Here is a 21,845-nt window from a genome sequence, read left to right as displayed (position 1 = left end):
GATTCGAAGGATTTAATCGTTCGATCGAACGAAAAATCCTTCGATCGTACGATCGCAGGATTTGCGCAAAATCGTTCGACTTCGATATTTGAAGTCGAACGATTTTAGTTCCCAGTCGAATATCGAGGGTTAATTAACCCTCGATATTCGACTATTGATGAATCGGCCCTTTAAAGTTGGTATTTTTATGCAGGTATCTTAGATATTACGAACACAAGTGCAAAATACAAAGAAGGAGAGCTTAACTTTAGCGAGTTGTACCTACATATGCAACTAACTTGCATCAAATTTATTGACGCTATCACCACTGGAAATTATAGGACTTTTAACCAATGTTCCTTCTATTCTTTCTCAACTCTGTGTGGGGAAAACCTATTTGTGCATACATTTTAAACCTGAGTGCGCATTTTTAAAACACTGTGTGATCCGGAATATATACAAAATTCTTTGTGTGCGTCACAATTTGTTGTGTATGCTGGCCTCAAGCTTTGCATGTGCGTGCACGAATTAACACCAGTGAAGGAACATTGTTCCTCATCCCCTACTAATGAAGGAAACTGGGAATGTATTTTTGTGCTCAGCTATTTAATAAAGTGAACTGAAATTCAAATGAATATATTGCATGCAAATTGCAGCAAGCACTGGTTAGAGCGGTGATCTCCAACCAGTGGCTCATGAACAACATGTTGCTTACCAACCCCTTGTATGTTGCTCCCAGTGGTGTCAAAGCCAGTGCTTTTTTTTTTTTAATTCCAGGCTTGGAGGCAAGTTTTAATTGTATAAAAAAACAAATGTACTGCCAAGTAGAGCCTCCGGTAGGCTGACAATCCATATAGGAACTACCAATGAGCCAGTCAAAACCGTCATTTGGCATTCCCAGGTACTTTTTTCATGCTTGTGTTGCTCTCCATTTCTTTTTTCATTTAAATTTTGCTCACGTGTAACAAATATTGGGGACCCCTGGCTTAGAGGGTGCCTGCTATTTAGATGGAATTCTGGGAGAAACTGTGGGAAATTTGCATATATATTTATGCTTTGCCCATTGCACCTACATTCAGTCAAACATATATTTCCTTATAAATTTGCCCATGTGCAACAGAAAGTCTCAAACAGCTCACTGAAAATTGCATTGATTTTCATTTTCTATTTACTTAGCCAATAAAATCACCAAACATGCCATTAGGGCCATTTCTTTCTGTTATGTAAGTTTTATTCTGTTTTGTTTCTAACACAAGATATTTCCCAAATCTAAAATGATTAACCAGACACAAAGCTGTTTCTTCATACTTTATTTTACAATATCTCACTAAATGTATTTACAAGACAAGACTTTTGCCTCAGTGCAATACATTTTTATGTTGCATAAGTATAAATTGTATTTTTTTTCTTGAAAAATAGACAACACTTAACTGATCATACAGCTAAGTATACAATGCAACACACGTTCCTGTCTGAATGAAAAAAAAACCATTATTTGATTTAGTTGATTTTCAGAAATGCAAAACAATTTTCAACGATTTTGAATCCTTGGTGTCCCATAAAATGATTTAAGCACATAAACTGTGGCAGATTTTTTGTATAGATTTATAGACATTTTGCACGGTACAAAAATACTGCAGATTTATGGAAAATACCCCGTAATTGTCAGCGACAAGAAGCAGAGCTGAAAGAATAGGAGTCAGAGTGAAGTTAATGTATTTTATATATATAATAATAAAAGATAAAAACTAAGACATTTTCCAGCAAGTTTTTGCAGCATACATTTCTTACCCATGGTGCTATACAGAGGGGCTTAGTAGATAGCTGGTGGACAAAGAAAGGGCTACCACTTTAGGGCAACAAGTAGTTTTTTGTAAGTAAATCTTTCTCTTTATAGTTTGTGTTCACAGTGATGCCAGAAAGAGAGTCATATGCATAAAAGAGCCCCCACCCTTTCTTGTTTTCCTATTTTAATGCAAATCTTTTATAAAATTACAAATTGTGTTATAGTTTATCATTTGAATAGTTAAATATGCACTGACAACAATATTTAATGGAGATATTGCAAATGGATATGGATAGAACAGTGTAACATCATGTAAAGGGAATGCAGGCAATTGTAAGCATGTAGGAATAACATTTGATAGACCTCCAGACTGAGTGTTAGTTTGCATCCTCATTGACTCATGCCCACAAATGTGAAGCCAGGTTCTCGAACAACAGGAGTAGATGGTGTTGTCCTGTGGAACATAGCTAGAGAGAGAGAGAGGCTTGCTCCGTGACTGACATGAGTTGAAGTAATATAACGTGCTCATGTGTAAACTGATCGAAATCGACATTAAAAAAGAAACCCTACGATTATTTCAGCTCTGACTGTTTATTTTGGCACTTCATGAGAGCAAGACCTTGCCCAATGTCAGTCGTATAAAAAGATACACATTTTCTTCAACATACCTTGCAAATATAGTCCATATGTACTAGCAAACACAAACATATTGAAGTAAACATTCCCACTGATTTTTTCACATGCATACACTAATCGGAACAACACTGTATCAATGTTAATTTGAGTCCATGGAGGTGTCCCCTCATGCGCCAGCAGTAGTGTTCTAGACTTCTTCTGGAGATCGGATGTCTGATTTTAACTTTACAAACTCCTTGGCAACTTCATCGTTTGATCTCTGCGAAAGTATTCTCAGAATAGTCAGTCCGGTTTCATCCATACAGATGTTTTTCATCAGAGGATACCAAGAGGCACAGTTTCCTTTATCCACTATATTCTTCAGCTGGATCACAGTCATTCCTATAACGCGATCCTCTCTGGCAAAGCAGTAATCTTTCACACAGAGGTGAAGTTCATACTCCCGGGGGCTCTCCTCATTACTCAGAATGCTGTGGAAAATTAAAAAATAGATATAGTTATAAAGAAGAATGAGGAGCATGCTCTTCAATTTCATTTAGCCTGCTTTCAATTAGTCAGCCTTTCCACCCTTATTAAAATTCAAATATATCCTTAGGAATATTTTATATCCTGCAACTTTACTAATGAAAAATCTCTGACTCTTGGCAACGTATGTTCCCAGACTCACAATTTTATTGTGCTTCTATCAATTTAATCAAATAGTGGTTTTATTAATTTATCATTTTAATAGGTTTTTATTTTTATTTTTAAGCCTGTTTTTTATGTGCCCCTCTAGCCCAACCTAGAAGTTTTTTTATGCATCATAATAAAATCTTAATTCTCTATCAAAATTATGAAAGCAGAATTGGGAAGATGTCACAGCTCTTTTGAAGGTCATCCAATACAGATAATACTTATCAAAAATAACTACCTATACAGCACAAATGACAGTAAGTTAACTGATGCTATGGAGCAGACAAAATAATTGATGGCACAATACCACATCCTGGTCTTTGGTCTAATTTCTATTCAATTTTCACTTTAACCAACATCATTGTTTTTACTTTGAACCAGTAAGATGGTTTTTGCTTTCCTCTGAATCAATTTATAACTAAAAATGGATGAGATGAGTTGAGGGTTGAACTTGACATCTCATTCTATGGATTGAATTCTATTGATGGAAACTTAATATTTTCAGAAAAGGTTGTGCATTTGTAGCCAAAGTTCCACAGAAGAGGGTGTTGAGATTACATAATGGAGTGTTTGGGTCCTTTTTAGATTACAATGCTAATTTAAATATCGCTAATGCAAAATACAGTTTTAATGCAGTTGATATGATTCTTGCAGGATATAACTGTTCCCTTATTACATTGTATATTTCATAGATTTTTCAGTTTCTTATTGGAATTAGTTATGAAGCTTCTTCTTTTTTTTTTTTTTTGCTTGTTTTTCTTTTGTACTCATACGACTTTTTAATCATTGATTTATCAAGTATTTCCCCCTGACAACACAGGCTAATGTGAGATACGGTTGCCACATTTGCCATTGGCTAAACCCAAAAAAGGGAGTGGGACAGATGGTGCTGGGGTTGGTATGGTGACATCAGAGGTGGACACAACAATGCTTGTTGGGGTTATGCCACTGGAGCAGGTTTATCTTTCTTGCGAAGAACTTTGTTTTCATTACAGATATTTAGAGCTGAATAGTCAGATATACATGTAGATATAATCAAATTCTACCTGTATCTGATGATTCATCAGGCACCTTCAAAGCTCATCTCCTACCATACATGCACTATCTTTAGTCCTCCATTTAATTAAAGATATTGGATCTTATACAGAAATCAGAGAAGGCTCTGAATACAGCAATGCTAATTTAAAATGGCAATTCCTCATTATTGACTGATTTGCTTTTTCTTTCTCTTATAATTATCATCCTTCTGATGATAACGAAGCCATTTTGATAGAAAAAAAAATCACAGCGAGTATCTTAATATTTTAATGTTTTGAATTAATTTGCCAGGTTATTGTTTGGGTTTCACAAAGCTGAAAACTGAAGAGGTAATTGAGACCCGAACAGACCTTAGAAAAAGTGGCAACCCTATTGTCAGACAAAACTTCATCCTGAAAATGCAAACTAGAGCAGTTTAATCAAACCTGTCCTGTATGCACAGTAACAGGCAGATGACCTTCCTTTCACTGACTGGGCTGCATCGAGAGTCAGTAGAGTATACGACTGGTCACACATTACTATAAGCCAGAGTTTTAAAAGTAAATATTAGTTGATTTTTTGGTTTTTTCAATTTCCAACAATGTACTTTTAAATAAACCATTATGAACTGTTCAGCTATAAGGCTGGGGCACTTCTTGATCATCGGGAAAGCACTAAAAAGCCCTCCTGTGGCTCACATTACTTGGCAATAGTACTTTTGGGGATACTTTTTTTCAGCTTGGCTGAAAAGTGAAAGGCATATGTATTAGAGAAGATTTTGTACTTCATGTTAACAAAGCCATGTTGATGGCATAGCTACTGTACTGGTTGTTTTTTAATGTTTATGTCTATTATAGTTCATTTAAGTCAAATGACAAAAAATGCTGCCTCATGTTATTTTTAAGGAGGTATCTTGTGGAATATTGAAAATCATTAAATAAATCTCTGAGTTACAGCCATAAAGGCTGAAACTTAAGGAAGCTGAGCTGCAAGGTGAATGGATGCTGCAATAATTGGGAAGTCAATACAAGCAATATGAGTTGTCAATTGAATTTTGTTCAAACTCTTTTTAAAATCGGGATGCTGTTTAAAGATGGGAAGGAGGTCCCTGCTCTGTAGGACTTACAGTCTAGTAGTGTTCTCTTGTAACATTTATTACATTTTGGAACTAATAATGAATATTGGTTAGAATTTATAATGAACAGGACATGGGCATCCACGGATAGGGGCAAAGGGGGGGGGGGTACTTGCTACCCCCCTGACTTGTACCTCATAATAAAAGATCTTCCATTGCCTTATGTACATATATTATTTTTTTCTCTTTTATATGAACACATTTATTAAAATTGCCATTGAGAACCTGCAATACACTTATGAAACACTTACATCTTGTCAGGTCAGCACCCATTCAAATAATGGACCATCCCAATGCCTATTCTACTGCTCAGGTCAGCAGTCCGGATTTAGCTCCACCCCTTCCCTCTGTGAGGCGCTTCCTGCTCCTCAACTGTGTGAGGAGGATCCGTGTGAGAGGATCAGAGCAGAGAATCTCCTTCTGCTGAAGCAGCATCTTTCCCAGGGCAGATGAGTGTGAATCTGTCAGGTGTGTTTAGTCAGTGTATGTGTGTGTGTGTCAATGCCAGTGTAAGTGTGTGTGTAAAATGAATTGTTCATGTTAAAGTGTGAAAGGGTAGCTGTGTTTCAGAAGGTCCAAACAGACTATAATGAACCTGTGTATATCTGTGTAACTATCGAATCTTATAGGTACAGGCTGGCAGGCGACATTCTGCTGCATCAGAGATGGTGGTGGGCCAAGGGAAGGAGAGGGAGTGAAACTTGATATAGTGATGGGAGGGGGAGAGCAAGACTTGCGATAGTGTATGGGAGGGGGAGCGAGTTTTGAGATGATTGATGGGAGGGGAGTGAGAATTTTTCTGTCTGCAATATGGTTAGAAATCGTAACTCCTGATTCCTTTCTGTGTTTGCTCTCTTTTTTTCTGCTGTTTTACTCAAAATTACCTCACAACAGTAAAGTCAGTTATTCTCCTCACACAGGAAGTCACACCCCCTTCCCAGACATGCGATAGTTGGTGCGAATGGGATCGAGATTTGAGATGATGGATGGGAGGGGGGAGCAAGACTTGCTATAGTGGACGGGAGGGGCATGGAGAGTGGAGAGGAATCGTGTGAGGAAGGAAGCGACACCGTCCAGGGAGGCAGCTGCAGGTGACCTGGGACTCTGGGAGGAAGGAACGTGCAGCCGATAGATGGGAGGCAGTGAAACAGGTGGAGCGTGTTAAGTGCAGGCGAAGCAAGGAAATGTGGCGCATGAAAGCCAAACTGCGGGAAACAAGTGTAGAGGAGAGAGCAGCAACTACAAGTGCTGTCTCTTTAAGTTTATAAAGTTTATATATATATATATATTGGTGGGACCACAAAAAATGGTATAACATATGTAAATGAATGTTATTGAACATAACCAAAGTGGTTTATTTGTAAATAATGTATAGACGGACACAAACTTCATGAGCGTTATGGCTTTTTGGTGCAAACAAACCTCGGATTGTTTGAGATTTATTAAAGTCCGAATCGGAAAATCCGCCATTTTTAACCTGCCAAGGTTGTATATACTGTAAGTCGAATGCAGAGGTTCCTATACTATTTTGAAGTTTCTGTAGTCTGTGCTGGAATTTTTCACTTTCAGGGAATGTTAGCAATGATGCCTTTCTCTAGGGCATCTACAGAACAAGTTTGGTGAATTATGTAGATAATTCTTGCAGAAATGTCTATAGTTTTGATGAATTTTCTTTCAATGTTGTACTCCAATAAACTGGATATATTTACTAATCAGGTACAATTTAATTAGAAACATATTTAATTAGAAACAGATGTTACTGTGTGCAATTCATCTTTTAGAAACATCTTTTAGAAAAAAAGCATTTTATACAGTGTATCTACATTTGGATAACTTATATTCAATTACTTACAATTGAAAATTCTCATTGTATTTCGGAGACCAAGGGGCAGATTTACATATGTTCGAATATCGAGGGTTAATTAACAATTAATTAACAATTAAAAAAATGATTAAATCTTTCGATTTTAATCCATCGATCAAACGATTTTTCTTCGACCAAAAAAACATAGGAAAGCCTATGGGGACCTTCCCCATAGGCTAACATTGAACCTCGGTAGGTTTTAGGTGGCGAAGTAGGGGGTCAAAGTTTTTTTTAAAGAGACAGTACTTCGACTATCGAATGGTTGAATATTCTAACAATTTTTAGTTCCAATCGTTCATTTCGAATTCGTAGTCGAAGGTCAAAGTAGCCAATTCGAGAGTGAAGTAGCCAAAAAAATCATTCGAAGTTTTTTTTCTTTTCCTTCACTCAATCTAAGTAAATGGGCCCCCAAGTGTTGTTCTTCGTCTTTGTCCAATATTTCCTTTTTTTACCCACCTCAATGTTACTTGCCAGCTCAGGGCTATCTGACAACAAATCTACCAAAAATTCTATTGTAAATTTAGAAATATATTTCAATATTGAATTACTTACAATTGAAAATTCTCATTGTATTTCGGAGACCAAGTGTTGTTCTTTGTCTTTGTCCCATATTTCCTTTTTTTATCATTTAGACTGGGACCCAATGCATAGACTTCAACAAAAGGCCGGAACATAGCAGTAGTTTGCCAGAGCAAGCCATTGAGTGCTACAACTGCAAAAAGAAAATGAGTTATATCAGTTATTTGATATAAAACTGAAATGTTACAATATTGTGATAAAGGAAATATAGCTCAAAACATACCTTTTACTGTTACTTTGTGCTCCCCATTTCCAGGATGAGTCAACAGATCCACTTGAACAGATATTTCCCCTACTGAGCCCTCTGTGGACTGACCTGAAAAAACAAATACATTTCTGATGAACCCTAGATGCATATACTTAAACAAAAATGTACTCTTTTTACTTATTTTACTTAATTTACTTATTGTTTCCTAACTTCTGAAGGTTTTACTGGGTCTTCAAATACTGTTAAGTTTACTTTTTGAATATCAATGCATAGCAACCATCCAGCATTTACATGCAGCATTTACTGGTCAGATGCTTGAATTAATATATATGGACAAATTTAGGACATTTTAGTACATAACAGCTATCCGGAAGGCAAAGATAAGAAATGAGGATCACATTGCAGCTGAGGCTAAGACTAACCCCAAAAAGTTTTATATAAAGTACATGAATAGTAAAAATATGCAGGTTTAAAGTGTTGCCCCTTAAATAATGGTACCAGTATGATGGTAACAGATACAGAAAAGGCAAATGTACTAAATCAATTATTTTCTTCAATGTATACAATAGAGAAGTCAGAGTTCCCAGGCTCACTTCATAGCTGCACTGTTGGATCAGCTCAATCTACCCAGTGGCTGACTCAGAATATGATTCATAAAGCTTTACAAATAAATAAATAATGTGAACAAGGTGCCTGGACCAGATGGCATACACCCCTGGGGTCTAAGAGAGCTAGGTTTAGTTTTAGAACGGCCTCTTAATGAAGTCATTTGCACATGGATAGGAAACTGGCTACAGGATCTGATTAAGAAAATGGTCGTTAATGGTACATTCTCTACTAGGAATAGGGTTCTTAGTAGGGCCCTTCAGGGCTTGGTATTGTGTCCACTTTTATTTAACTTGTTCATTAACGACTTAGGGGAGGGTATTGTAAGTAATGTATCAGTGTTTGCAGATGACTCAAACCTATGCAGCCAAATTAATTCCATCGAAGATGCGGCATACTTGCAACAGGATCTTGACAAACTGGCAATATGGGCAGCTAAGTGGCAAATGAGATTCAATTTTGATAAATGTAAAGCCATGTAAAGCCAAGCCACGTATACCCTTAATGAGACTGCACTAGGCAAATCCATAATGGAGAAGTACCTTGGAGTCCTTGTAGATAATAAACTTGGCTGTAGCAAGCAATGCCAGTCAGCAGCACCAAGGGCAAATAAGGTCTTGAGCTGTATTAAAAGGGGCATAGATTCATGGGGGGAGGTATTGCTTTCACTGCATAGAGCACTGGTAAGGCACCATCTAGAATATGTACAGTTTTAGTCTTCAGCGCTTAAACAGGACATTAGAGAGGGTACAGAGAAGGGCAACTGAGCTGGTAAAAATAACACATAGGTTAGATACAGTGTATGCAAAAAGGCTTTCATTATATTCATATATATGAGATAGATCTCAAATACAGTTACTGATATTGATCAGCACATGGCAGAGATGAGCACTAATTCCTGAATTGCAACTGAAAGTTTACTGAGCCATGGCTTTTGAATTAGTAAGACAAAATGCAAACAAAAACTAAACAATCAAGCCTGTTTGCAAATACACAGATTTGTCTGATTTTAATTTGCAAAAAATAGTTGGCACAATCCAGTTCTGTAGATTTCTGCCAAAGTTAGATTAACAAATAACAGTGTCTATTGACTACTAATTACATATTTTACAATACGGATAATCAGTTGCAATGTTCATCTTAATGATTTTGTAATGTTCTGCATATTTGGCTATTTATATGGGGAGAAGCCAAACTCTGTTCCCTTGCATTCATTTACTGTATATCCTGTTTGTAATATGTCACTGTAAATACTGCTGCACCACATTGGTGATCCAACCTAGTGAACATGTATTCTCATTATACTTTGGCCTAAGCTACTAAGCAAAGATTTTTTTCTTGTTTATGGAAAACACAAAACATGTGATTCTTTTGCAAATAATATAGCACTTCAATAATCAATGTATTAATTATACTAAAACAAATTTGCAATTGAAAATATGATTAATAAATGTATGTAAAGAAAAGAGTAATAAAAAATATGAGTCATTAAAATATGATATAGGTGCAATTTCAGTGTATTGTCTTGATCATCTTGATAATCAAATAATGGGCCAGATTTCAGGAGAATTTAAGGAGAAAATGTTTCTCCTTATTCAATTCTGAATTTCCCCATAGATTTCAATGGAATGTTCATGTGATAAACCATGGGATACATTTTTCTTATTGTATTAAATCTAACCCAATACGCACAAATTGTGCTCCAGTTCTTATAACCAATATAGGGCCAGATCAAATTCAGTGAGAAAAAAACTTCTCATAATTCAATTCCAAATTTCCCCATAGATGTTTGTTGAGTTTTCATGAGATTAACCTTAAAATAAGTTTCTCTAATTGACTTGCATCTGGCTCAATATGAAATTGTTCATACCATAACATGTACATGTTAAATGCCGACTCTTGGCTACCAACTTTTGTTGTTGTGTTAGGACAGTATGTTTCTTGATCATAACTCTCCCTGCAGGAAAAGCAGCTCAATCACATGGTTATCAACAATGAAATGCAAAGCTTATGAATACATGAATATTTTAAAGTTTCCTGAAGTTTTAGTATAGTATATAAGAAACAGGTATTGATCTTATAGTAAAGATGTACATAAAAAAGAAGGTCCCAAGTCAGATAGTAACTCCTCACATTAGGGAAGAGACCCAGGTGCACCACCCGCAGCCTTCAACAAAGGGCTATGACTAGCCTTTGACTAAGGGGGTTGTTTACTAAACTCTGAATGCAAAAATCAGGAATAATTTGTGATTTTTTTTATACAATCTGACTTTTTTTGAATTTATTAAACCCTGATGAAGGAAAAGTCAGAATCTGAAAATCCAGCATCTCAGACCTGTTGAGGTTGCATATAAGTCAATGGGAGAAGTCTCAATGATTTTTTTATGTGCTCTGGATTTTTGGCAATAAAGTTTTCAGGCAAAATTCTGAGTTTTCGTCAAACTCTTTCATTTCCCAGGAACATCTGAGTACTGGGGTATATTTTGAACAAAGATTTTTAGTGAAGCAGTTTTCAGATGTATGAAATTAAACCAAATGTGAGAAAACGGGCTGTGCAAAAATTTGTGTACCCTTGTAATTTTGCTAATTTGACTCATGTAACCGCTCAATACTGATTACTGCCAACACCAAATTGGTTGGATTAGCTAGTTAAGCCTTAAACTTCATAGGCAAGTGTGTCCAATCATGAGAAAAGGTATTTAAGGTGCCCAATTGCAAGTTGGGCTTCTATTTGTCTCTCCTCTGAAGAGTGACAGCATGGGATCCTCAAAGCAACTCTCAAAAGAGCTGAAAACAAAGATTGTTCTGTATCATGGTTTAGGGGAAGGCTACAAAAAGCTATCTTGGAGTTTTAAACTGTCAGTTTCAACTGTAAGGACCGTAATTAGGAAATAGAAGGCCACAGGCACAGTTGCTGAAAAACCCAGGTCTCGCAGGCCAAGAAAAATACATATGTGGAGGATTGTGAGAATGGTTAGAGACAACCCAAAGATCACCTCCAAAGACCTTCAAGAACATCTTGCTCCAGATGGTGTATCTGTACATCGTTCTACAATTCAGCACAATTTGCACAATCTGTATTGAGGGGTTTCCAAACTGTTTCATATGATTGTATATAGAGACTGTTCAATACTATGACTGACCATCACTAGAAACTGCCTAAAGCTCTTTCTAGCTGTCAAGCTAGCTGTCCGTTTAAGCAAATAGTATTGCTGTTCAGAATGGATTAACTAGGTATCCCTGTTTCCTGTCTACTGATGAGTAAGGGCCACATTTATCTTTTGTGACAAGAGACTAGGGCCAGTGGGAAGGTGTAGAGAAAACATTCAAAGCATTTGTAGAAGTGCATCAATGTCAATTTAAAGAATCCAATAGCAGGCAACTGGGACTACTTTAAAGTGATAATGCTTGGCTTTATTGCCTACAGAGCTGAAAGTGACATTTATTAGTGGGGAAGGAGCAAAGAGGTTTCCTCTGTGGCCATCTTTTATTCTATCCAGGAAAAGGGATGGCTGGTCAATGAAACACACCACAGAGAATATAACAAACTTATTCCACCTACTGCTACACTTCTACATTTGTGAATGCAAGTGCAATTGAAAAGCACTAAAACTAATTAGAAATTAAGTGCACATTGACATTCAGAAAATTACTTGTGTCTATACTTTGCATAGTTTAGTAAGTGCCAACATACCCATGCAGCTTACTCTGATGAATTGCGCACAAGTTGAAAGGGAATTCTGAAATTATTTCTGGACCTTATGGTATATCCAGGGTTTCTTTAGTGGGCAGGGGCCCTTTGCCAATGAGGCAAGTTGAGGCTCTCACCTCGGGCTGCAGTGCCCCACTAGGTACCAGGGGTGGGAAAAATGCCGCTCCTGGTACTTTGAGAGCCGAATTTCCGGTTTTCAAACCGGAAATTCAGCACTTCTAGCACAGAGAGCGTAGTTAGGCTCTCGACACTAGTGTCCTGGCCCTCTCTGCTGCCCTCGTGGACCCCCTGGACCCCCTCAGGCGCAAAAAGGTATGCGCACGGTGGAATGGGGGGGCAGCAGCAACTGCTGCTGCCTCAGGCGGCGGAGGGGCCAGGATCGCCCCTGCTAGTGGGCTGTGGCAGTAGACACAAGTAACTTGGTATCTGAATGTTAACTGGATGCTAATGTTATTAACACTGAATACTGGAACTGACACCACTTGAAAACAAGTGCAGAGGGGTAAAGAGATGCCGCAACTTGCTCACATATTTACCAACAGGTATTGTACTTTTTTTGTGGAAACTTGTTGGATGCAGGAAAGCATGTGCCCACAATTATGCTGAAATTCTAATGTGTTGTGGATAAAAACATGGCATTAGACAAATTCAAGTTTTTAAAACCTTAGTTCAAATTTGTGAGTTTGAGGGCAAAAAAAGTGAATTGTGCTAAAACTTGCCATCCACTTATTATTGAGAGAGACAGTGCACCTGCTTGGTCCAAGGTGGCAAAAAGGGGCAGGCTTTTCCTCTGCTTTATATTAATTTGCATAGTCCAAATGAATTATATGCTCAAATAATAGTATTTTAAGATGGTTTCATGAAATGAACGGGCAAAAATGGTTCAATGTAATTATGATAACTATCATGTAATAACATAACAAAAAGGCCAGTATGGTAAAATAATTGTGTTGTCCATTTCTAGCAATTAAGTAAATGCTTTAGCATCATATTTATACGTTGGTAAGGTTGGTACGTTGAAAAGAGTTCTATATAAATAAAACTCATGAATCAAAAATTTTTATTTGTATGTACTGTAATAAAACCTTTTTTTGTCATACCAATTGCATTAATATTTGATATTTATGCATATCATTAAATAAATCATATACTGTGACATGGCAAGTATTTGGCAATATTGTATTATTGCAAAAATAATAGTCACGATATATATATATATATATATATTATATATATATATATTTTATATATATATATATATATATATATATATATATATACTGTATATACACACTTTTGCATAAAATAGCATAGGAAAATGCAGAGTAGTGTATTTTGTAACTCGGCTGGTTTGATTTCATTCAGTTTTCATTGTTGCCATTGTTGTTGGTCAGAGATTCAATAAGAACACAGACCAAAATAAATTTGTACAAGTATGGCATCCCTTATCTAGAAATCTCTCATAAAATACATTGTAAACAAATAATGATTTTTAAAAATGATTCTGTTTTCACTGTAGTAATAATAATAATAATAATAATAATAATAATAATAATAATAATAAAACTGTACACTGCACTTGATCCAAACTAAGCTATATGAATCCATATTGGTGGCAAAACGATCCTATTGAGGTTATTTGATGTTTACAGGGGAAGTTAAGTCTAAAATAGAATAAGGCTAGAAAGGCTGTATTTTGTATACTAAACATAAACATAAACTTACTGCATCACAAGCCTAATCAAATAAATGATTTATGCTTTCAAAGTTGGCCACAGGGAGTCACCATCTTATAACTTTGTTAAACATCTTTGCAAGACCAAGACTGAACACATGCTCAGTGTGGTCTGAGCTGCTTAGGGATCATCATAAATAATCAAAAAAGCACAAGTCAAATAACATCTGCTAGAAGCCGATACAGCAAGACTGATTAATAATCAGAATATTACTGGGTCCTGTGTTGTCATGTAATCTAATGTGGATTTCATAGTTTTTGTATTGTTTAATACAAACTTTCTCCAACTCTACAGAACCAGTGGCTGCAGCAAAATAATCCTCCAAAATAGAATCCCAGCTTATCTGTTTAAATCTGGCTCCATGATCTTTGTCCCTACATCTGGAGTTGGAAACAGTAAAGGGGATGTAAAGCCAAAATAAAATCCAATACAAATCTTTACACAGTCGCGACTGCTCTACAGGGAAACAACCAAAGCTGCTTGAGTTCTGCATGGCTGGGAAGTAAGGCGGGGGCTCCCCCTGCTGTTCATAAGTATGATTGTTTCCCTGTAGAGCAGTAAGGGACCGTCTGACAATTCCTGTCCACAGCAATAAATGAAGGGAGAATTTGACTGCATACAGTCAGGTTTCTTATAAAAATGGTACACATGTTTTAATTAAAGTATATCGGTGATAGTTTTTTTCATTAAAGAAAGTAATAATTGGATTTCATTTTTTGGCTTTACATGTCTTTTAAAATTTTTTAGCATATTTAGGGTATGGTGATCCAAATTACACAAAAAATCTTATCCTAGAACCTCAGGTCTCAGGCATTCTGGATAATAGATCCTATATCTGAAATAAAAAAGGACCATTGACTCCATAAATTATATACTCTCTTGTCATCCAGTATAATAGGTCGGCTGAGAATGGATGTGCACTAAAAAAATTAGCCATTTAGCTTTGGCAGCACCTCTAAATAAAATATATTTTAATTGCCAATGATTCATGGTACAGGTTAAACCAAGAAAATCCATCTCAGTAAAGCCTCTGTACTAACCATTAGTCAAGAAGACATATTTGATTTCAGCTTTGTCAGTTTATGTCAGTATACAGTCAGTTAGAGTCCTAACCTTTAGGATCAACTAGGGATTTACTTAAGAACCTAGAAGGAATGTGGACATATTATTGATGTCTTTTCACTAAAAATCTTATCTTGTTTAGGTCAGTGCTATACAGGTTTTTCAGTTTTTACCAATTATCAAGTATTTGATATGTTTAGGAGCTGGATAATCATGATGAACAATGATGTCCTACAAAGAGGTCTATGAAGATTAGGCATGCTGGATGTCAAAAAAAAAAACCCTCAAACATCAGAACATGGGCCTACAGTTGGACAGTCCTATTCAAGGTAATGCTTTTGGTGTTTTAGTTATAAATGAATTTAGTGGTCATTTACAACTGGGGGCACAAATGCAACCACACAAAAGGCTCAAGCGTGTGCCCCTCAGTGCTCATTTGACAGCACTTGAGCCCACTGGGGTTTTTGTTCTCTGCACAGAGTGCTGGATCAAGAATAAATTGATATTGAGATTGCACACTGCATATTGCATTGTGAATATGTCCTTGTGTCCTTTCACTGGAAAATAAATTAAAAAGGCAACTTAAAGCGAATTCTCTGCAGTCATGAATAAGTGCAGTGCCAAGATTGATTAATCACAACAATGAATTTGAAATGAAGGGTCTTGTAAGAAAACTTTTTGAACAAGTCTAGTGATTATCTTAACCTGACTTAAGAGTAAGAGCATCAAAAGAATACTGAAAAAGCAGCTTATAAAAGCCATTCAGTAGCACATTTACACATTGATTTAAACAAGTCACTGGCCTCATCTCTCCTTCTAAGTTGGGCAGGTATTTTAATGTTCTTATGAAAAGGTCCTTACTGTGTCTAAATAAATCACAGTGCTATGAAATTCATAAACATGTTACTCATCCCATTTATTTATTTAAATCCCTAATTTATCAGGCACTTAAGCATCTTCTTCTAAACAGTAATTTAATATTGAGCCCTGTCTGGCTTTACTTATGCAAATTCTCATTACAGTTCAACAGATTTATTTGCAGTACCAGAGTCTACTCTTTAAATCTGATTCTGTGATAATCAAAAAGATTTGTGATGAAGAAAATGTGAGTTTGAACTGTAATAAGTTTAATGAAAATTCAATAGCCAAGTACATTTCCACATATCACAAACTCGGAACTGCCAGGCTTTAGCAGGCAAACTAAATATATGAAACAAGAATGAATGGTTGTAAATGATTCCTAGAACATTACACAGCTTTAAATCTATTACTTTACACACTAGCAAGTTTTGGTTATGTTTTCTTGAGAAAATTCACAAAGATGATAGTGAAGTATTAAGAACTATTATTAATAATGGCTGTTTAAATTACATCAGGCCAATTAAATTAATTGTTGCTATGAGATACTGGACAGGACAAACTGGTTATGCATGGAACACCAATTTAAGCAACATGAATGCCTTTTAAAAATAATTATAAGAGTGGTATAGACTAGAATCACTTTATTATGAATAATATTGGTGTGCTTGTACCATCCTGTTATTAACTGATCTAATAAATAGTGATGGGCGAATAAATTCGCCTGCCATGAATTTGCATCGAATTGCCGCGTTTCACCGCCGGCGAATAAATTAGAGAATCTCCCGTGGAAATTTCTGTTTTTCACAATTTTTTCGTGAAAAGGTTCAAAATGCTTGATTTTTTTGTGAAAACTTCAAATTTCTCGATTTTTTTGTGAAAACATTTGAATTGCTTGATTTTTTAGTGAAAACGTTCGAATTTCACAAATTTTTCGTGAACTTTGAGATTTCACAATTTTTCACAAATATTTTGCTGTCTCGCGAGTTTTGCGGGAAATTCGCAAATTTTTCGGCGCATGAAAACGAGAGAGATTGGCCCATCACTATTAATAAATAATAATTTAGGTGATATAAGTATTCACTATAAACTTCTTATTGTAGCTGCAACATTCTGAACAGAAGCACATTGAAGTAAGTTTTATAAATGCAAAGTCCTGTTTGTCTCATGAAGGGTCCTTTTTACCTTTTGCCTATGAATTATTTATCCTTTTTATGTGAGCAACTGATGGCAAACAAAGCATAGCTGAGAAACATTTCTTAGCAGTAACTGCCAAGCACCATTGTGATCTTATCACTACATCATATGAACTTTGGAGATAAAATACGTTATAGATATGTAAACAAAGAGAGACAGAAAGATATTGATGCAGTATAATATACATTTAGATTAAGGTATCATGTGGGAAATGCAAATGGGTCAATTATATTTCGAGTATACTTCAACAATCCCTGGGATTTGGAGATACTGCTGCTGACAATAACAGAAAATGTATTTTGCCATCTGAATCCCAAGGGACAACCTGCCTTTACAGGAATTTGTTTCTAAAAGTTCCACTTGCTTTAATTGAACATAATCTAAAACTTTTTTTGTGTGTCTTGTAAAAGTATTAATACACAATTAATTGTATTCGTTATTTTCAACAGATGCATTTTGCAGCAATAACAGCAATATACAGGTATGGTATTCGTTATCCGGAAACCAGTTATTCAGAAAGCTCCAAACTAAGATATAAATAATCCTTATTGGAAGCAAAACCAGCCTTTTTGGGTTGATATATTGTTTACATGATTTTTTAGTAGACAACATATGATTACAAATTACAGAAATATCCCTTATCTGGAATAACCAAGGTCTTGAGCATTCTGGATGATAGGTCTCATACCTGTACCTGTATTGCACACTACAAAGATTTTCTCCAGTTGTTTAGGTTAGGTTGTATGATTTTTAAGCTCCACAGATTTTCAGTGAAGCTAAGAGAGACTGGGCCATTAATAGACATCCATCTTTTTTGTTTCACAGTTTTGGGTTTGTTTTGGCCTTGTGTTTTGTTTCATTGTCCTTTTTATCCAAGCTTCAGTTTTTAGTAGAGGGAAAGGGTTCTCTTGCAGTATCAGGCCTGAAAGTTAGGCAGGCCTGTCAGAGTACCAGAGGTTCACCATAAACCTACAGAACCTCTATATAGTAGCGTAACAACCTGTGGAGCAGTTGGTGCAATGGGACCTTGCCCTGCTTAATAGGGTCCACTGTAGTTAAAGTAGTAAAATGTAGCCCCATAGCATTGCAAATGGCAATAGGTAAAGGATTAGAATACTTTTGCAAGGTATAGCAACATTAACTAAGATGTGTGAAAATTGGATGTTGGATGGTTGCTGGGAAAATTTAAGCAACTGCTCTAGATTCATGGCATACCGGGAACCTAATATTACAAAGCTTCTTAAACAGCAATTTCTTGTGATCTGTACTTTGATTGAAATGCGGTTATTGTGATTGCATGTTTATATTATTCTAGCAATATATTTACTATTTATCAATTTGAAAATAAATACCATGCAAAAAAAATCCATCAAAAACAAAATGGAGCTCAGAGGTAACAAATATAACAGTAAATTAATTTGCTCTTATTGGCTGGATATACTGTATAAAAAGCTCCTGAAATAGGAAAATGGTGTTTGCAATTTTATATTATGATTTTTAAGATCAAGGACTAGTGTTTCAATATCTTAAAAATGTATTTTGCTAAACTCTCCAACTCTTGCCATGCATTTTCAGTGGTTTTTCAGGTACCAGTACGTGTCACTGAAGAATAAGCATTTACTTTAATCTCCTTTTTGCACTTTTTAAAATTTGATGTTTATGTGAATGAGCCTGTGCCCTGTCAGAAGAATGGAACATTTACTAAATCAGACCAATCAGCCTGTATCCAGCTGGTGATTTTGTAGGTTCACAAAAAGACCCCAAAAATCCCAATTCCAAATCCTGATAAAAACACCCAAACCCTGCCCGAAAATATCCAATATTAAATACATTTTATACATAGAGCTTTTTTGTCCCTTTAAATAACTGCTATCAATGTTGTTGCAGTAGGAATCCAGTCTGTGTAAGGAGACTGCTATTAAATAATCTATAATCATTTAGAGAAATGCTGCCTTCAAGGTCTTCTTAACCTTTCATGCAACTTATTTATGAGTCAACAAAACAAAAGATATTACATATAGCAAATTTCTTTTGTCAGTATTTCCCCATCATGATATACACAGCGCTACATCTGAAAGCCACTTGAGATTGCTTTTATGCTATGCGATACTGCTTACAATTTACAAGACACTTGAAATGCATCTGCGAGGAGAAAACAAAGTACTTTTTGTACAATTCATGAGGTAGAAGGGGAAGCAAGAAGCCAAAATATAAAATGAGACCATCTTATCTATGTTTAATAATGGAAGGGCATCAAAGCAACACAGTTTTTACGTTTCTGGCTATATTTGAACTGTAAAAGGAGCTAATTATGCTAAACATTTTTAAATAACTGTGTCTATAGTGTGTACACTATTTGTTTAACTGGCACTTAAACTTTTTGTGGCTAAAAGTTACTTTTGACTTAGAATATAATAATACCTACAGGACTTCTTAAAGTTTTAGATCTATTCACTGAGACATCAATATCATTTATGGTATCTCTTTATACTTATAAGAACACCTACAGTTGTGCTCAGAATAAAAGCAGTGTGTTTAAAAAAGTGAAAAGCTCAAAATACTTAAAATAGATTTATTTACATAAAATCAAATACATTGGGAACATTGCACATTCTATTCCAAATCAAATCATGAAGAAGAAATTATCAAATTTGTGCAGTGTCTGCATTCTGAAAAATGTTACAAGATGTTGTTTAGATTTAGGGGCAGATTTATCAAGGGTCGAATTTCGAAGTGTAAAATACTTCGATATTCGACCATCAAATTAAAATACTTAGAATTCGAGACAGTACTTCGATTATTGAATGGTCGAATATTCAAACTATTTTTACTTCGAATCGAATTCGAAGTAAATTCGAAGTCATAGTATCCTATTCGATGGTCAAAGTATCCAAAAAAATTACTATGAATTTCGAAATTTTTTACTTCGAAAATTCCCTCGAAATTCACTTCGACCCTTGATAAATCTGCCCCTTTTTCTGCCCCGATTTTCTAAGCAAGATTATTGTGGGTGAATTTAATTAAATATTTGAAGATAATATGAACTCTCTAGGATACATATTTCAGAATAGCTTAGCACATGTTAACCCTTGTAATACAATTAACCTCTAGGTATCTGGGACACACCCTTTGTATATATAATTAATTATTTTTTCTTTTTTTAGAGCATTGTAAATGTTTGATAGAATAGCATTAATGGGGTCAGTTGGAGGGTTCCCTTGGCATTACTGATCACTTTGTCTGCTGTGTAGGGATCATACTTAGTCTGGAAAGACAAATTAACCTAATCTTTTTCACTGTGGTGGGAGTCCTGAAACAAGTAGACTAGGGAATAGAGACCTCATCCCAATACTGAGGATCGTATGTTAAAATGTGAAGGGTTAATCCAAGGTAAGAATTTCACCTAATTCCACATTTCACTATCCTTGCACACATGCATCTATATGGCACTGGCCATTAATAGGTATTTGATAACAAATATATAAAACTACCGCCAATATATACTTATTTAGCTGTGTTTCTCTCTAGTCCAGTGATCCCCAACCAGTAGCTCGTGAGTAACATGTTGCTCTCCAACCCCATGGATGTTGCTCCCAGTGGCCTCAAAACAGGAGCTTATTTTTGAATTCAAGACTTGGATGCAAGTTTTGGGTGTATAAAAACTAGGTGTACTGCCAAACAGAGCCTCAATATAGGTTGACAATCCACATAGGGGCTACCAAATGACCAATCACAGCACTTATTTGGCACCCCAAGAACATTTTTCATGCTAGTGTTGCTCCCCAAATCCTTTTACATCTGAATGTTGCTCACAGGTTCAAAAGGTTGGGGATCCCTGCTCTAGTCTAATAGCACACCAAGGAGCAGATTTATGAAGTGTGGCATGTGAGATTGACTGCAAAAACTTTAAGTGAATTCCTGATCCCATTTTATTTTCTGCAATCAATTGATCTGGCTTGCTGCTGAATGGGTTTAAAAAAATAAGCTTCTTTGTCCACCAGTGGGTTTTTGAAAGTAATGAAAAAGCTGCCCATGAAAAGGAAGAAAGAACGTGGGAAAGAAACACAATAGAAAAACACAATGGATGCCTAGTTATACTTTGGTATAAAGGAGAGTTGAGGGTTGGTATTCCAAGTAGATATGCTAAGAAAAAACAGTATTGAAAAAAACATCCCTTTTGTACATTTGGTAACATACATAAGTTATGTGCTAATTACCACCCAATTGTCACTACCAAAAGTTAAAAATCATGGTCGTTAAATTTATTTTATTATTAGAGAGAGTCAATGTATTATTTGAAAGTCATTCTCAACTCTGTTTTGGGAAATTTCACAGATCAGGCAATGGCTTAAGTCATATTAAACTGATACACAGGAGTGATTGTGCATATACTGTACATAGGTAAACTGAAGTCTGTAGCTTCACCACATTCACTAATGGGTAGAAAATGTCCTGCACTTACCTTGACATGTTTGTGTGTCAATGAATTTTTTTATCAAAGCATCAGTGGTTTGGGTGTAAAGGTTTAATGCATATTTCAAAGACTGTAAGTCTGGGCTCTTTTCCAAGAAATTCTTTTTTAAACCATTCCCACCAGCGTGAAAGTATTGCTGTAGCAAAAGGAAAAACAAAAGATACGATTTGGAATAGTTATAATAAATTGCAAAGCCTTCATATATTAATTATTTATCTCTATGTTTTACATATTTTATATCCAAACTATCCAATCTACTTATCTATCTCTTCACTTATATGAAAAATACATTGTATCCATCTGCAGATCAAGCTTCAGTCTGTG

General features: G+C 35.7%; 1 protein-coding gene across 3 annotated transcripts in view; it reads right to left on the bottom strand.

Moving 5' to 3' along the window:
- Positions 1–1,274: 1,274 nt before the first annotated feature.
- Positions 1,275–21,845, bottom strand: part of LOC108712323 (protein unc-13 homolog C-like) — a 253,359-nt gene continuing 232,788 nt past the window's right edge. For all 3 annotated transcript variants that reach the window (XM_041588308.1, XM_041588310.1, XM_041588309.1), the window contains 4 exons: positions 21,510–21,657; positions 7,892–7,984; positions 7,642–7,801; positions 1,275–2,871 (listed from right to left, as the gene is read on the bottom strand). In XM_041588308.1, coding sequence (XP_041444242.1) covers positions 2,589–2,871; positions 7,642–7,801; positions 7,892–7,984; positions 21,510–21,657 — 684 coding nt within the window. In that variant the 3' untranslated portion in view covers positions 1,275–2,588. The remainder of the gene's footprint in view (positions 2,872–7,641; positions 7,802–7,891; positions 7,985–21,509; positions 21,658–21,845) is intronic.

The sequence above is a fragment of the Xenopus laevis genome, chromosome 3S (assembly GCF_017654675.1).
Source record: "Xenopus laevis strain J_2021 chromosome 3S, Xenopus_laevis_v10.1, whole genome shotgun sequence".
Taxonomy (NCBI): Eukaryota; Metazoa; Chordata; class Amphibia; order Anura; family Pipidae; genus Xenopus; species Xenopus laevis.
The sequence above is the reverse complement of the archived record's forward strand: the minus strand, read 5'-3'. Positions and strand labels throughout refer to the sequence as shown.